This window comes from Chamaea fasciata, unplaced genomic scaffold (assembly GCF_029207755.1).
Source record: "Chamaea fasciata isolate MVZ Bird 193981 ecotype frontalis unplaced genomic scaffold, bChaFas1.0.hap1 SCAF_7, whole genome shotgun sequence".
Lineage (NCBI taxonomy): Eukaryota > Metazoa > Chordata > Aves > Passeriformes > Sylviidae > Chamaea > Chamaea fasciata.
The window spans coordinates 41,109,919-41,124,404 of NW_027094092.1; the positions used below are offsets into that span (position 1 = coordinate 41,109,919).

At 39.6% G+C, this 14,486-nt stretch overlaps 1 protein-coding gene across 2 annotated transcripts in view; it reads right to left on the reverse strand.

The window, feature by feature from the left end:
• Positions 1–723: 723 nt before the first annotated feature.
• Positions 724–14,486, reverse strand: part of SPTLC2 (serine palmitoyltransferase long chain base subunit 2) — a 77,098-nt gene continuing 63,335 nt past the window's right edge. For both annotated transcript variants that reach the window (XM_066188581.1, XM_066188582.1), the window contains exons 10-12: positions 14,073–14,208; positions 11,971–12,100; positions 724–6,899 (exon numbers count right to left, since the gene is read on the reverse strand). In XM_066188581.1, coding sequence (XP_066044678.1) covers positions 6,780–6,899; positions 11,971–12,100; positions 14,073–14,208 — 386 coding nt within the window. In that variant the 3' untranslated portion in view covers positions 724–6,779. The remainder of the gene's footprint in view (positions 6,900–11,970; positions 12,101–14,072; positions 14,209–14,486) is intronic.

A 14,486-nucleotide genomic window follows, 5' to 3' on the forward strand; every position in this document is an offset into this window, starting at 1 on the left:
AAGGACACTGAGAAGAGGTTTTGCAGCCCACTGAGAAGTGCCAGTGTTGGCACGGTCCCAGAAAGGGAGACCTAGAAGGAAAAACCCAACATTTCTACAGCCTTAGCACAAAGCTGCAAAACACCTGGGCCCATTTGTGTACCCACAGCTGAAATCAGGACCCACACCTCCTTTTCAAATACCGACATCTGGTTTATGCAGACTGAGAGCTGAGATAAATGGAAGGAAATGTTTAAAACAAGACACAAACTGCAAGACAGATGTGAGGTAAAGAATCCCATGCGAGATGGATCAAGAAGTCCTTTCAAACATCTCATTAGCAGCACGGCAGCTGAGCAGTCTTGACACTCTAACAGCACCCAAGGGTAGCAGCCTGGCTTTCAAGCACAACAGCTTTTTGGGGCCAGCAGCAAGCTGGAGCGGGCTCTCATCGTGGGAGTGCTGCACATCAGGAACAGAGCAGCTACGACTGACTGCAGACGTCTCTCCGCAACAGAAGCGGCTTTTCCAGACTGCTCATCAAAGCTGTTGCTGTACGATGGACCAGAGACTGCCAGGAAACAGCTAAGCACCCATCTCACATGCAAGCTTCCCTGCCTCTGGAGTACAAGGCTAGAGGGGAACAATGATCTGTCGGAGCTCTCAAACAGGCTATGGTTTTTACCCAGTCATTCTAGTATGAAACTCGTGTAGAATTTTTTTTAGGTTTTTATTTTGGGGGTGGGTGGGAGAGGGACTGGGAAGGAAGAGGAAGAGGGTTCAGCCTCCTTAATAGGGAAAGCCTCATTAAGGAAAAGAGTGCCAAAATCATGATATAGTGGTTTTTTAAAAGTCTTTATTATGCAGAACATAGAATATATTTGAATGATTTTTTTCCCAAGCATTTTTTCTCCAGTTTTTTTTTTTAAACATGCATTGTTACCTTTTTAAAGCCAATGTACCATCCATTTATCTTTTTCCTGCCCACAGAGTATCCATATTCATGTTAATCACAAGTGTAAAAAAAATTAGACATCTGGCATAAAATATTTTGGGGGGGGAGCCCATTTAAAAATTTTATCTAAAACGTCTTATCTACAAAAAAATCCAATATATATGTACATTATAGCAACACAGAGGCATAAGAATACAGTGCAATTTAAGATGAAGTGCTGTGACTTGGTAATTCTGCCCAGGGCTCATGGAAATGTGGGCCACCATTGGCTTTGGGGCTGTTAGCCTAAAGCCTCAGGCTCCAGCATTCCTCAGTTCTCAAATGGGTCTGAAATTAATATGGGGAGGCTAGAGATGCATTAAGCTTAATATACCATTAGGGGGTAGCAGAAATACTGTCTGAATAGGATGAGCGTTGGCAAAAAAAAAAAAAAAAAAAAAAAAAAAAAGTTTACAAAAGTCAGATGGTTTGGTGTGTCTTTCACCTCACCATGGGTATTTTTGGAACCTTGGCATATTCCTGTGAGGCCTGTTCACCTATTGTGTAGGAAATGAATTTGCTAGCTGCCACTGGTTCCCAAGTCCCTGACAGTCTCAATAAATCTCCCATTTTCAGCAGCCCAGGAACAAGTTACCAATGGAGCTACACAGGAACAATGTAAGCCACACAGGAACATTGATGCAGAGAACTGCACTACTTTTGGTTCCCATGTACAGACATCTCCTTAAACAGCTGCTAGCCAGGGTCACACAAATTGAGTTTTGAACCTATCCCTCCCAAGAAAACAGCAGCACATACTGCTTAATTAAGAGCACCTAGTATTCTTCTGTGGGTTAAAATCCACTGCATTCTTCAAGGTCAGTCTTAATTTTAATTCTTCATACCAAGAATCACAGTTTAAGGCCTTCAACACACACCACAGTCATCATCTGCTTCACCCAGCCCCTTTTGGGGATATAAGCACAACAGCTCCAATGCCTGCAGCAAATGCTTCTCTTTTTAGTGAAAGGTAAAGCACAGTATTTCACACAAACACTTTATGTTCGTGCTCCAGTATTATGTCTGAATCCTTGAACAGGTGAACAACTGCAAGGCTGGGAATGTTTACAGGAGTACAAAGCCATCAGAATGGCATTGGAGATTCTTTTTTTTCCTTCAAAAACCATGCTTAGGTCATGCAGGTCAAATGACTCGTGCTTTTCCCAAATAGTGGTCCAATGCCACTTGGGTGTCAGGTCCAGCACCAAAGACAACAATGCACCTGCTGAGGGGTCATACCAAGCATTCCTGAACAGCTCAGCACTTCACTAGTGCTAAAACAGAACAGACTGCAGGTGCCTCAAATCTCCATGCAGAAGGTGCCATCCACACAGATCCCAGCATGCTTGACACTTTCATAGGCTGAATATAAACTGTAAAAATAATATGTATAAACTGTATACATTCTGACTGAGCATTGTATATTGGGATACATCTCCACAAGTTTCCTTCTCTGTGATGCAGCAAGGGGGCTCATGCATAGTGCTTCAGATCCAGTACTGCAAGGTGTTCCCTTAGATGAAATGAAGTCATGCTCCTGCTTTCCTCCAACCTCTCCTATGATCTCGCTGAATGGATAACATGGCTTCTGAATGAGCAAACAACTGTAAACCAAATGCTTTTCAGAGATAAAGAAATCAAATTTGCTCAGAAGGAAAAGAAGTATTTACTTGGTGTGGAAAAGTTTCAGAGGAGTGTCCATTCAGGCACTGAAAGCTGCATTCCTGATTTAGGGATACTTGTACAAGTACACACGAAAGATACCTGTACAGCTGAAAACAAGCCATGATTGACTACCCCTTTTCTCCATCCCTGCTGTATCAGTCTTTCATCCACACAGCACAGAATTGCTGACTTTATGGGCACACTTCCCTTGCCTGTTCTTTGTGAAGGTGCAGTTCTGATAGTGAGTACCACACCTGCACTCTTAAGAGGTAACAGCAAGAGGAGGATGGCTAATGCAATTCCTTCGGATGTTTGGTCAACGCCTGAGCCTTTGCCTAAAGCAGAAGCATACTACACCTGTAACTCAAGAACCAGAACTATTCATTAAGGATGCTACTTAGAAGGGAAAAGATATAGCAACTAAAGAGTTAAATATACCATATACATACTATACAAAAGTTTATGTCATGTAAAAAACAAATGAAGGCCCTGAATACTCTGACACAAAAAAACTGGTTTCTTCTCTGCCAAAGAACTAAAGGAAAACTATGAATCAGGTTCCTTAAGACAAAGATCTACTTGGGAAGGCCAGTTTCTAACAAGAAGCAGACCTCTCACTCTTTGCTGATGCTCGGTAATAGGAGCTTCTCGATTTTCTAATGAGTGAAAGAATATAGCCATTAGCCTTAAAAACAGTAATGGTTCTAAACTCTTTACTCTGCTTAACAGAGGCAAAAACTTGCTTGGTTCTTCAGAGAGGTACTGGGAAGGTAACTATTGTATATTTATGAGTAAGTTTAGCCAATATACAGTACTGGGTAAAATCCTTTGTTCAAAAGCAGCCTTCATTTTCTTCTTAAGAGTTTTGCATCTCTTAAGAAATACCAGGAGTCACTTTCAATTAGAATGTCTCTGAAAAGTTGGCAGAGACTGAAGTTTTATTTCTTAAGCAGCTTTTCTTCCTTTGTGATCTCTCAAGATTGGTTTTTTCATTCATTTCTACTGCCAGGAGAAAAAGGAGACAGATTTCTGGTCAGTACATAAGTATCAAAGCAGCAATCCATCCTACACATACTGTGACAGCACACATGCTGTAGGTTTGCCTAGCACTAACCCTTATTGGAGTTCTTTTAGTAAATGCAAAAAGGTTTTCTTGGCTTTCAAGCTCAGTGAATTACTGAATTAAAAGCATGAAATCTTGGACTTGTAACTCTTACATTTTCAGAAGCAGTTTCAACAGGTTTCATTGTTTTTACCAGACTCTGGCAAAACAGGTTCTCTTGAACAAAAAGCCTCAGAGAGAAGTGGGAAGATTTGCTTCCCAAAAAGGATATGGCAAGGCTGAAATGTAACCAAGCAGTCTGCAAATGCTCACTGCCAGAATTATTTCTGAAGTGTCTTTGCAATCCAAAATTCAAAGTTATATGCAGACAGTGTGACACAGCAGAAAGATACTCAAAGGCAGAAGCTTGAACACAATCTCCTCAACAAGTGCAACTAGAAACCAAATGGACACTAGTAATTTTTAAACACTGACCATTTCAGAAGTACTACACAGGATTTATCCATATTCTGAAGATATTTCCAGATGCTTTTCTCCCTTCCAAAGACAAGCTGCTCTAAAACCGATTCCCAGAGACAAGGTTAAGATTCAACACTTGTAGAATCTATGATAACCCATTTCAAACTGAATACATAAACAGTTTCCAAACTGACTCAACTACACAGCAGACAAACACACTGTACATTTGTAAATGCTTAAAAACAGTTACCTACTGATCCAAGCCTTTAAATTGGTCCATTTTTTCTGCTCTTAAACTATTTCATGATCAAGTTAATAGGATCAGGGCTGAAGTCAGGGCTTCCTGTACTAACCTCCTCTTGTTCCCTAGTATAATCCAGAGGGAAAAAAACCCCAAAACCTCAAGAATTCTTTGAGATAAAGCTTCTTGAAGTCAGAAAGCAGGTAATCTGCTGGAATGTTCGAGCTAGTTCTGGCAGTACATGGGCGAGAAAGTAAGCTCAGCTAACTGCCATTTATTCACTCTGGCTGAATATGTGAGACTATTTCATAGCTATCCAAGCTGCACATAGAGACTTTTCAGGCTCTGCACTCACTCAGCTCCAGAAGAAGAGCCAACCAACATTAACGGACAAAGACAGAAATAATTATCTGGATCTATTTTCAAACAGTCAATTCCAGTTCTTTTCATATAATTAAATTTCTGAAATTCAATGGTAAAAAAATGAACCAGTGTTTTGAAGTTCCATTACATTAAAATGTAACAAGATCTATAAATATATGAAGTTAGATAGTCTACAAAATAGAAACCAATTCTGCTTTAACTCACCACATGTATTTGCAGAACTGCTTGGTTCTAGTGGCCAAAACATTCCCTCCCTGTTAGTTGCAGAGTGAACATTAAAGAACTTTAAAAGAATGAATTTACTTTTTCAGCACCACACAAAGAGCTTTGAGTTGCTCTCTGCTTTAGTATTATGATGATGAGTCTGTTTCTAAAACCTCAGTAACCTGCAAAAAGTATCTTGATAACTCAAACTGAAGAGCTGGCCCAACCCAATTGACACAACATTAACATTTTACTATCTTCGCAGAAATTGTATATGTCTAAATATAAAACAAAATACAGAAATGGACTATATGGCAATTAACTCATATTTAAAATTTTTGGTACCTTTTCGTTGATCCATTCTGTTCACTAAAAGAATTCAAGATGTAAAGACTAAGCAGTAGACCAGTTCTAAGGTGCGTTAGAGCAAAGGCATCTATTTGAAACAGAGGGACAGTATGAAACTTGCAAATAAAACACTCCAAACAGCAACTGGCTCAGCAAACACTCACTTGAGCAGTGTTGATCAGTAACAGAAGTACGAAAGAATAAAGATATCAAACTAAATGCAATTGTGAGGACATTCTCTTTCTTCAGGGAAGGCCTACAGACATGCAGCTGCCAACGGGGACTTTGCTGGCCAGCCAAAATGTAACATGCCTATAAGATTCAAGCTGTCCATATGTGTAACAAGGCCAGTGAAGAACACCTCACAGATGACAAACAACAGTGAGTTACCACAGCAAAGGGCAGCAGTCTTTCACAGATCTACATGAAATAGATGGTTCTCCTAATAGTCATCCCCTGTATAGGCCTGCTTATTGAGCGGGCTTAATCTTAAGACTAAGCACGAGACTTGCTCTAGTTTGTTTAAACCCAAGAGCACTCTTCTAGGACTTAGTGACTTGTTCGTGACTTTATGATAATTCTAAAGCAAGAGAAACTAACCTGAAGATGAGAAAGCAACACACACACAACCCATTTTTTTTTCTTTTTTTTAAACAGAAGTATTAAATACAAAACAAACCCTTCTCCATCACTTACCCTCTATCAAAGGGACAGTTAGTGTCAAAACCAGGAGACAATCTGGCATCCATACTGGGAAGGAAAAGAGGTTACAGTTCCAGAAGCCCTTCTGCCTGTGGCTTACAAAACTAAATGTTTGGGAACAATAGTTCTGTCAGTGACATGTCAATAACACATTTATTTTAAAAAGGCTAAATTCAAGTTTTAAACATAAGTAACTGCAAATGAAAAAAGCAACTTTGGTTGATTATCCATCTTGTTACATATGTCAAAGTTAGCAATCAACAGTTTCTCTAGAAGTCTCCAGAAACAGACAGGTCAGCTCATTCCTTATTGGGAAGATCAGACACCTAGCAGTGACGCTGAAAATGCTGCCATGCCAGCGTCACACATGCTCTCAAACATCTCAGCCAGCATCTGGGAGGCTAATGGTGCATACAAAGTCTGAACTAATCAACCACAGCCAGCTTGGGTTGCTGTGAACTCATTGAGACAAATAAATTAAAAAAAAAGCAACAAGAAAAAAAAAAAATAAAGCCAAGCACCTCTAGGGCCAGACCCTGAAGACATAGGAATCAAATAATTTTTTTCTCCTCTCCCTATTTACAAAATGCCATTTAGAGCTGATGTGGCCACTTCAGTATTGTGAGGAAATGTCTCTTACACTAAGCAGTCATAAGTGTGTTGTTCACAGATGCTGTGGCCTGTGTGCCACGGAGTGTCCCTTGGGGTGTGTCCCTCCCACTGAGGCACATGGAGGGAGTTCAGTCTTCTGTCTCTTCATATGTTGTCTCGTCAAACGGCCGGTCCAAGAGAGGTACCAAACGGCGACGGGAATATTTCAGTTGCAAAAGGTCCCCAACTTCATTGATTTCTTTTAAAGCCTGACAAAGAGACCACAGTAGATCAGCAGAGGAGACAGATGAAAGTTATCTGCACATCTTCCTTTATGCATGCTTGCAGACTACTCTGACAGCCATTTTACTTGAGATTTTACTGTGCTAGAAGCCGATACCTTCAGAAGTGCATAGGATTTTTTTTGTTTTAGTGTTCAGAAATTTTGAGACCACATAAACAGCCCTGGTCACTTAACTGAGAGTGCCTATGCATCCACCTGACTGTTCCAGAACAGGATCATAATATCTAGCAAACCCCATGACTATTCATCGATAGAAAAACAGAATAACGTTCCTCCCTTCCCGGAGGTAATGAAGCTGAAATAGAAAAAAAATGTACAGTTTGTTTGAGGTTTGACTCCTCCTTACATATCATGCAGTTTGAAAACAACCTGGGTTAGCAAACCTGATCTACTGTATTTTTTAAATTGCAAAACAGCAAAGACAAACTACAATAGTGAGCTAACAAAGTTCTATAGATGCATTTGTTATATCTACATTTGGTTAATTTGCATTGTCCATACACAACTAGAGATGAAAGTTATGTGTCATAAACAACATGGCACAGGAGATTTTTGCCAGACAATCCAAGGAAAGAAAAATAAAAAGTTATTCTGCATAGGACCCCAAGCATTTTCTCCTTGGAAAGCAAATCCCACTGAGATTGCCACAAAGGCCACACTCAAGCAACTGATGACCCAGAACACTGCTACTGAATTAGCACAGCCTTTCACCATTTTGACCTGAACTCCAATATTATGAAGTTTACCAGAGACCAAACATCTGCTTGCGTAAGAAATGAGGGAAGTCCCAGCTCAGCTAATCATACTTCCATTATGTTGCAATCTCTGATAAGACACTGGTCCACACACAATAGGGTCTGTTAAAAGCCAAATCCTAAACTTCATTTCCCTACAGAACACACCTAGAGCAAAGTACAAAATAAATCAGTTGCTGCAGACAAATCTGTGACAGCACATGATGCTAGTTATTTTACATAGGCAAGTGACAAAAATTAATTCAGAAGACCAAATCCAATGTGATTTTTTGAATTCAAAGGTTGGCATTCTTCACTGCCTTGAACTGTAAATTTATGGAGATAGGTACATTCAGCATTGCTTCAGAATGTCACTAATTCAACACTAATGCTCCAATCTGGGTCAAATGCTTGTCTCTTGAGGACAGTTGGCAGATGGGGGTTAATAGCTCTACATGTTTTTTCTTCCTAGATGGATAGTTCAAGTTTTTGTTTCTTTAAACAATGGCCCTTCATGCTTGTTATATCTGGCAGCAAAACCCTCTGCACTCCAAGATCTAGGGGAACGACAAACCCAGGAGTTGGACCTCGGTAAAAACAAAACAAAACAAAAGTATGGGCACAGTCTGCCAGAGCCTTAAGTAAAGATCCCATATGGAAGCAATTTAAAGCTGAATTTCTGTTGAAGGAGTATGTTAACTGTTATTCTTGAATGCAGATTTAGGATTTTATTAATTTAAAACAAAAAGGGCCATGTGACCAGCAAAGACTACAAAGGAAATGGCATTGGTGTACTCTGACTTTAGGAGAGTGTAACATATTTTTCATCACTGAAAAGAAAGCACAGCCCACAGCGATGCAGGTTATGAGGAACTTCACTCTGATCCTAAGCCAAATATTTTTAGGCAAGGAAGTTTTATTTACATAAAACAGTTAAAATTTTAACTAAGAACTGTTCCTCATCATATGGGTGTATTTAATAAGAACGAGGAAGCATTACAAATATCACTATTTGCAAGACAAGCTTCTCTTCCCTATGCTTCAAACCTAGATAAGTTTTGTTTAAAAAAATACCACAAGAGCCCTAGTTAGTATCCATGAATACACAGATGGGACAACAAGTTGTCCTCTCTGTCAGTGAAGTGAAGAAGCTGTCTGCCAGTTCTCCCCAAGTCCATTCACTTTAGTTCTTCCTCCTCCTGGATATTGTTGCCATAGTTAGCAGAGGGATTAGACCTGAGGTCTGCCTTAATGATTAGCTGCCTGAAATCGAACCCTTTTCACTGTATCACAAGAAAACACAGCAAAGTCACTGACACAACGACTTGTTCCTTATTAACTCCTCTTGCCAATGTTCTGGGTTCTGAGCATGCAGCTATTTTGAACCATAAAGGGGGTTATGCTAACTTGGAAAAAAAGCCTCCACATACTGAGCGAAATCAGGATTTCTTCATTCACTTCAAAATTCACACCTCATTTTGCTCTGGATTAATTTTCTTAGCAGACAAGCTCTAATATATTGAACATGCATTTCCTCAACTTAGTACATTTAACACTTACAGAGGTACTCTAGCAATGAGTTTTATGTTAAATGCACAAAATTTGAAACCTTTTTTGGAAAATGCGGGAAGAATTGACAGGAAAAGAGCTTTTTAAAGCAGAATAATAAAAGTTACAGCTAGACTTTGGAAGAGAGCAAATGTAGTACTTATACAGACCCTACAAAAGCAGCTCATTATGGCAAAGGCCCTAGCTAGTCACTGAAAGAGAAGACCAAGAACCGAACCAATATAAAATTGCACGATTGCTCAGGTAGTGCCTGCACATCAAGTTTGTACAGTTTCAATTTCAGCTCAATTTGCAGCAATATGATTTCAGAGACTTCAGTTTTCTTTATTTTCCTTCCTCCCATCTCTTATCCATTCATCCCCACTCCATGCCCACCTGTTCAGAAGTTACAGCTCCCTCATTTGTGTCAATGAACTCAGGGCTCTTAACATGCTCTGGGCCAAGTCTGATACTATTTATTTTATACAGGGGGAAAAGAAGAAAAGGAGATGGTCTTCTCTGAACATACTAGTTCAAAACTTTTATTTGGAACAGAAAACTAAATTGAGATAATTAAGGGAAGAGTAGCAGGACAAGTAGCTGGGAAGGAATTCCTTAAGCAGTCTGTTGTTGGAGTGTTATGTTATGGAATCTCTCACAAGGTGGAAACAAGTCAGGAGCAGCAAGTACAGCACTGCAGATACACAGCAGCTTGATACTACACAATGACACTACACATACATTACGACACTGCTCACACCATGCACTGCCTTACTTATTTTTTTAACAGAAACTACATTTTAAAAGTGTGTAATTTTAAGCTGTTGATTTTTATGTAAGCAGTCAAGTGTGAAAAGGTTGAGTCTATTTTTTTCACAAGACATTAGTAAATATCTGTTAGATAGCCTATTTGCTATTCACATACTGAAGTGTTACTGATCATATTTGGACATTGGGCATGATTTCCCCTTCCTAACTGTGACTACTCCCAACCACCTTGTCCACAAAATGTTTGAAAATAGTTTAAAGATTTTTTTTCCTCCACAATCTTCTCAAGATAAAGGCAGGACTTTTCAACCTGCAGCTCCTCACACTTTTTTGCCCTTCTTCAAGAAGGTGACATTTGCTGTCTTCCGGTCCTCAGGAGCCTCCACCAACCACCACAAATTCTTCCTCCAAAGATGATAATCAAGAGTGGCCTCGAAGTGACTGCCCACTCCCTCAACGCTTGTGGATGCAGCTCATCAGGTCCCATGGACTTGTGCATGTTGATTTTGTTTAAATGTTCCCTTAATGGAGCCTTCTTCACACCAAAGGGAAGTCTTTGCTGCTCCATACTTTTCCACTAATCTCACGGTCTCAGGATTCCTAAGTCTCACCAGCAGACTGAGACAATGAGACAACAAAGGCATTGAGTACCCTTGCCTCTTGCACATAATTCTCACCTGATTCCCCGTGCCATTCAGCAGCAGTCCTCCACATTTTCTCTATTCTTTCTTTTGCTACTAATGCCCCATAAAAGCTCCGCTTGCTGCATTTGATGTCCCTTGACAGACTGAGTTCCATTTGGGCTTTGGTTTTCCTGACCCCATCCCTGCATGCTCAGGACTGTGTCTCTATTCTTCCTTGGTCACCTCTCCATGCTTGCACCTCTTATACATTTTCATGACATATTTCTGTTGGTTTGTTCATCCATGCAGGCCCCCCACCACATTCACTCTCCTTTGAGTCAAGATAGATCATTCTTCAGGGAAGGAGTGAGGAAGAAAAATCAATTAGCTGTCCTGGACACCTCTGCTCTTTGAGACTGTATCCTACGGGATTCTTTCAGGTAGGTCTCTGAATAGGACAGAGTCTACTCTCACGAAGTCCAAATTCATGACTCAACCTAGTTTATATTCTGAATCACAGACCCTCAAAGTGGGGAAAAAAGTGCAATGCAGAACTTTGGCAGCACCTAAAACAGCCCATGTACACAAGTCCATCAAAAAAGATTATTCAGAAGACTCAAAATCGAATGTAGCTACCACACCAAGACATACTAAGAAGATTTAAGAATATTCTTAAATAGACGTACATAAGAATAGTGAGGCTTATTCATATAATCCTCTTTTGACTCTGCTGGAGAGTAACCACCATCCTTACTGAAGGCAGTATCTCCTAACTGTGATGCTGGCCTCTTTCGAGGGGACCTCCATTCCCTCTGCAAGCGCTGATAAGAGTAAGTAAAGCATTGCATGTGGTACAGACTCACTAGAACAGGTTCATTTAAGATACAGTGCTCTGAAGCTTTAAACAAGAACAGGAATAGTAATCTCTGGGGAAAAAAAATCTCACTAATAATCATGCACTTCCTTTTGAGAGGAATATAAATGTTTTGGAGGTTCTCAGGCCTTTTTATTTTTTTTCTTACCATTAGCATCTAAGGTTAGAAGATGCAAAATGTTTCCTTCTAACCAGTTCAATGCAAGGTATAGCCTTTAATGAGGGTAAAAAGCATTGTCTCACAGGAATGAGACTGTCTCCTTTAAAAACAGGACCAGGAAAGTCCTGAGACTTACTCTAAGCAGCCATTCCACACTGTTGAAGCAAGGAAAGAGATGGAGTCATTGCCATCTCTATTGCAACAGGCTTTGAATATCAGGTTCAACTACGTGGTGTACCAAACGCTGAACCAGTGTACAAAACCCAGACCGTTGTTGTATCTGTTTATTAGCAGGCATGAGCAGAAGGAAGACAAGATGAGAGACTTACTGTATCAAGCATCTCTTTGGTATGAGCTGCAGACAAACAGAATCTGGCTCTGGACTCGATGATGGGGGTGGCAGGGAAGCCCACAACCACAACACCGATGTTCCGCTTCAACATCTCACGCCCAAACGCACTGCCAGAGAGAACAAGATCTCACAATTATCAGTGGCAAAGCAGGAGCATGAAGGACTCAGTATGGTAACCCATACAGGCCTTTGTTGTGGCAAGGCTGTCAGACCACAGTTTGGAGCTTCCAGTGGTTTTTTTTAGAGGCAGAAATGCCTGCTAACAAAAGCCTTTTTTAAATTCAATCCCAAGGTGGTCCTTCTCAAAAGGTTTCAGTGTATTAAGTCCTAACAAAGATGAAAGATTATATGTAGCAGACTGGTCTTTTAGCAGGCTGTTTCTAAATGGATTTGTAACCTAAGCTTGGAAGTCTTTCCAATAGGAAAGAGTGATTTTGGCTCAGTAGTTTGACTATACAAGGAACTCCTCATACTGCAATGACCCAAACTGGATGTTTCTGCAATTTCAAGATGTTTTGTTTTGATTTGAATTTGATTGAAGTACATTATTGCATCACAGAATGTACATCATATACATAATTTATAAGTATCATAGGAACCACTGAATTACCACAGTAAATTGGGATCATTTAATGATACCTAACATTTTTAAGAAAGGTGCAAAAATATCATACAACTGTCACACACTATTTTCAACAAAACAAATTCTTAAGGAGATTAAAGAAAGTAGTGGCTGTGACATACAATGAGAAGCACAAAGATCTCAATCAGATCTGTAATGACAGTGCAGTTGGGGGTGTTTCTACAGGCCATAGGAAATGATTTTGAACTTTTTGAACTGATCTTCTTGTGAGAAATAGCAATGAACTTAAGAGGTTTATAAGGACATATAAAAATAACATATTTTTACTAGGTCTTCAAATTTTCTGCCACAGCTATTTTACTTACAAACAGGCGCATGCTGATACACTTCGTATTGTATCCATTTAGTACTCTCCAACTATTTTAAAAACAGGCTACAAGGGACAAAGAAAGGATCAAGTAAACCAAATTCACATCATCACGGCCAACTCTCATCAGAGCTCTCTGTTCTTGCTCAATTTAAGGTACTCGACCAACTGCTCAGCTAATAAATATTTCTATGAACTACTTCCAAGGAAAAGATTGTATTGACCGGTAGAGAAGCCAGGCAGTGGAAACAGTTGCCTCTGTGTGCTGGACACCTAGTCTGAAGCACCCATAAAGGTAACAGGCCTTTTAAAACTCTGTTGCAGTGAAAAGGGTGGAGCCTGAGGACTGAAGCCTGAGCTAGTCAAGCACTAGAGATGTTCAGTACAGCTCAAAATGAAACTATGTTTTCCAAATTTGAAAGTGTTGATTGAGCACTGCATTATACAGACCCTGAAAAGGAGTGATCAAAGCCAAGCTGTCCTTGAAATCACGTTTTTGTTTATGTTGAAAATTTTTTCAATATATACTTTATTTATCATCTTTGCAAAATTTTAGCCTTAATTATCGACACACCACCCCACAAATTAGCAAGCATTTGTAAACCTATGTGCTACAGTTGTTTTAATATTTACAATACCAATACTTGAGTGATTATATCTAGACCTCTTAAAAACTTGGGATTCATTAAATACATCATGTCTTGCCTCACTGCTTTTCCTTTTCTAATTTTCAAAGTGTATCAATGAAAATGTTGGCTCTTTCTGATCCGGGAGCTAGTTGAAAGACTTCCTCAAGTGACTTTCAATGTTAATTTCCATTAAATTTCAGTTCCTCTTTGGGACATTCATACACTTTACATATAAATATGATGGAAACACACAACCCAACCTTGAAAACATGACACATAGGGGCAAAATTGCTCCCCGGAAATGCTTCCTTGATGCCCCAAGCTACAAGCCTCGACTTTCTCAAGATCACTTATAGAAGTTTCCATATTTTATAAGACTCAGTAATGATTATAAAAGCAAAAATCAAATTAATCTTTTCTTATATTTAGAAAACTCTTAATATTCTTACACCAACGTAGCTTTAAAGAAGGTGGGTAAGAAGTTATGCTGTCAAACGTACCCAATTTTTGCTGGCATATACAGCATCAGAGGCACAACAGGGGAATCTTCATTTCCATAGATGATAAAGCCCATCTCTTTTAGTCGTCTCCTGAAATATCTCGTGTTCTCTGCTAGCTGCTGCACACGTGCTCTCCCTAGAAAAGAATTGAAAGTGAGACTGAACTCAATTGTCTTAAGTCACATCTATAACTGCAATACAAGACCTCAAACTAAAGCACAAGACATTAATGTCCTGCTTGTGCTTATAGAAGTGTTAACAATAAATGCAAATTGGGATTTGCAGTTTCTTCTCCTTCATGTAACCAAGACAAATCATGCATTTTCTGACAATTCTGAATGGACCAGTACAGGCGCAACTATCAAGTCCAAGCACTGTCTAGTTTTTCTGTATCAGGTTTTCTTTCAATCAGGA